This window comes from Aplysia californica, unplaced genomic scaffold (assembly GCF_000002075.1).
Source record: "Aplysia californica isolate F4 #8 unplaced genomic scaffold, AplCal3.0 scaffold00030, whole genome shotgun sequence".
NCBI classification, from domain to species: domain Eukaryota; kingdom Metazoa; phylum Mollusca; class Gastropoda; order Aplysiida; family Aplysiidae; genus Aplysia; species Aplysia californica.
Genome location: NW_004797300.1, coordinates 1,757,714 through 1,759,105, shown reverse-complemented (window position 1 = coordinate 1,759,105; position 1,392 = coordinate 1,757,714). Strand labels below are relative to the sequence as shown.

Genomic DNA, 1,392 nt, shown 5'->3' with positions numbered 1-1,392 from the left:
CTCCGTCTCTGCCCTGTAGTTTGTACAATGTCGCCCTGTTGGGACTGCCTCGGCTTTCCGTCGTCCATTAGGGAATTGTACGTACACTCCGGCTCCTCCTCTTTTCACAGCATCAGTGGCAGATCCGTCTGTATAGATCCTTATCCATGCTTCTCGTGGGTATCTTTGTTCAAGCATTGACAGGGTGAGGGACTTCTTGCTCAGGTCGCTGTGGTCATCTTTTGTGGTGAACTTAGGAATGGACGTGTGTATAATTATGTTTGTGTTTCTCTTTTCCCATGATGGTGCCTCTGGGGTGTGGTTCAGCATGTTCACGGTGGCTGGTAGATGGTCCTGTAGGGATTTTTGGATTTTTCTGCTTTCTTTGATGAAGTTGGACCTTTTTAGTCTTGTGGTGTTTGATCTGGCTGTTCTTGTGTGCAGTATATGATCCTCCATAGCTGTGGGCTTGGTGTACTGTATGAGGGCCTTGCATTCCCATCTCCTCTTCAGGGCCACTATAGATGTTGTTTGTTCCATCTTTTCTATAGGCGTTGACCTCATTGCTCCTGTGATGATTCGGAGAGCCTGGTTTTGCACTTTTTCCAGAGTGTATTTGTGAGTCTGTGCTGCAGTCATCCATGCACTGGATCCGTACTCGAGATGGGGCCTGATTGCGCCTAGATAGACCTGTCTAAGTGTTTTTTCATTTGCTCCCCACTGAGTCCCTGCTAGTTTTCTCATGATGGTAAGTTTCTTCCTGGCTTTAGTTTCTGCATTTTGAATGTGTTGTTTCCATGTGAAACGTTTGTCAAAGATTATTCCAAGATACTTCTGTTGATTCTCGAACTTTAGGGGGGTTTTGTCTAATGTGAGGTGTGTTGGCTCAGTCTGGCTGAGAGTGAAGAGTGTAACAGAAGACTTTTCTTTGTTTACGGTTACACACCAGGTTTTTGTCCATGATAATGATGATGATGATGATGATGATGATGATGATGATGATGATGATGATGATGATGATGATGATGATGATGATGATGATGATGATGATGATGATACTGTGCACGTGACATTGAGTAGGACATACATTTCTTAATGGTTGACCTCCCATGACAATCCTGTCTGGTTTATAATGATTTCTATCGCCCTGGGACTGCACAATGTTGAAGATCTCGCTGAAGTCAAGAGGCAAAATGAGGGCAAGAGTACATTTCTCCTTGCAGAGTATATCCCAAGAAAGAGCTGCCCTGACAGCTGGAGTCTTCGCCGGCTCGTAGAAAACATCCATCAGTATCCGTCTATCTCCGCGAGCGAAAGTTGAGGTTGGGTATCCTCCCATCCATCCTGTGGGCAAAGAGGATATGGCTAGCTATGATCTACATCATTGAGAAAGCGATGGAGAGGGCAGACCAG

At 45.3% G+C, this 1,392-nt stretch overlaps 1 protein-coding gene across 1 annotated transcript in view; it reads right to left on the bottom strand.

The window, feature by feature from the left end:
* Positions 1-1,267, bottom strand: part of LOC101846481 (medium-chain acyl-CoA ligase ACSF2, mitochondrial-like) — a 7,825-nt gene extending 6,558 nt beyond the window's left edge. The window contains exon 1 of the mRNA XM_013091264.2: positions 1,067-1,267. Within this exon, the coding sequence (XP_012946718.2) occupies positions 1,067-1,267 (201 nt within the window). The remainder of the gene's footprint in view (positions 1-1,066) is intronic.
* Positions 1,268-1,392: the final 125 nt, after the last annotated feature.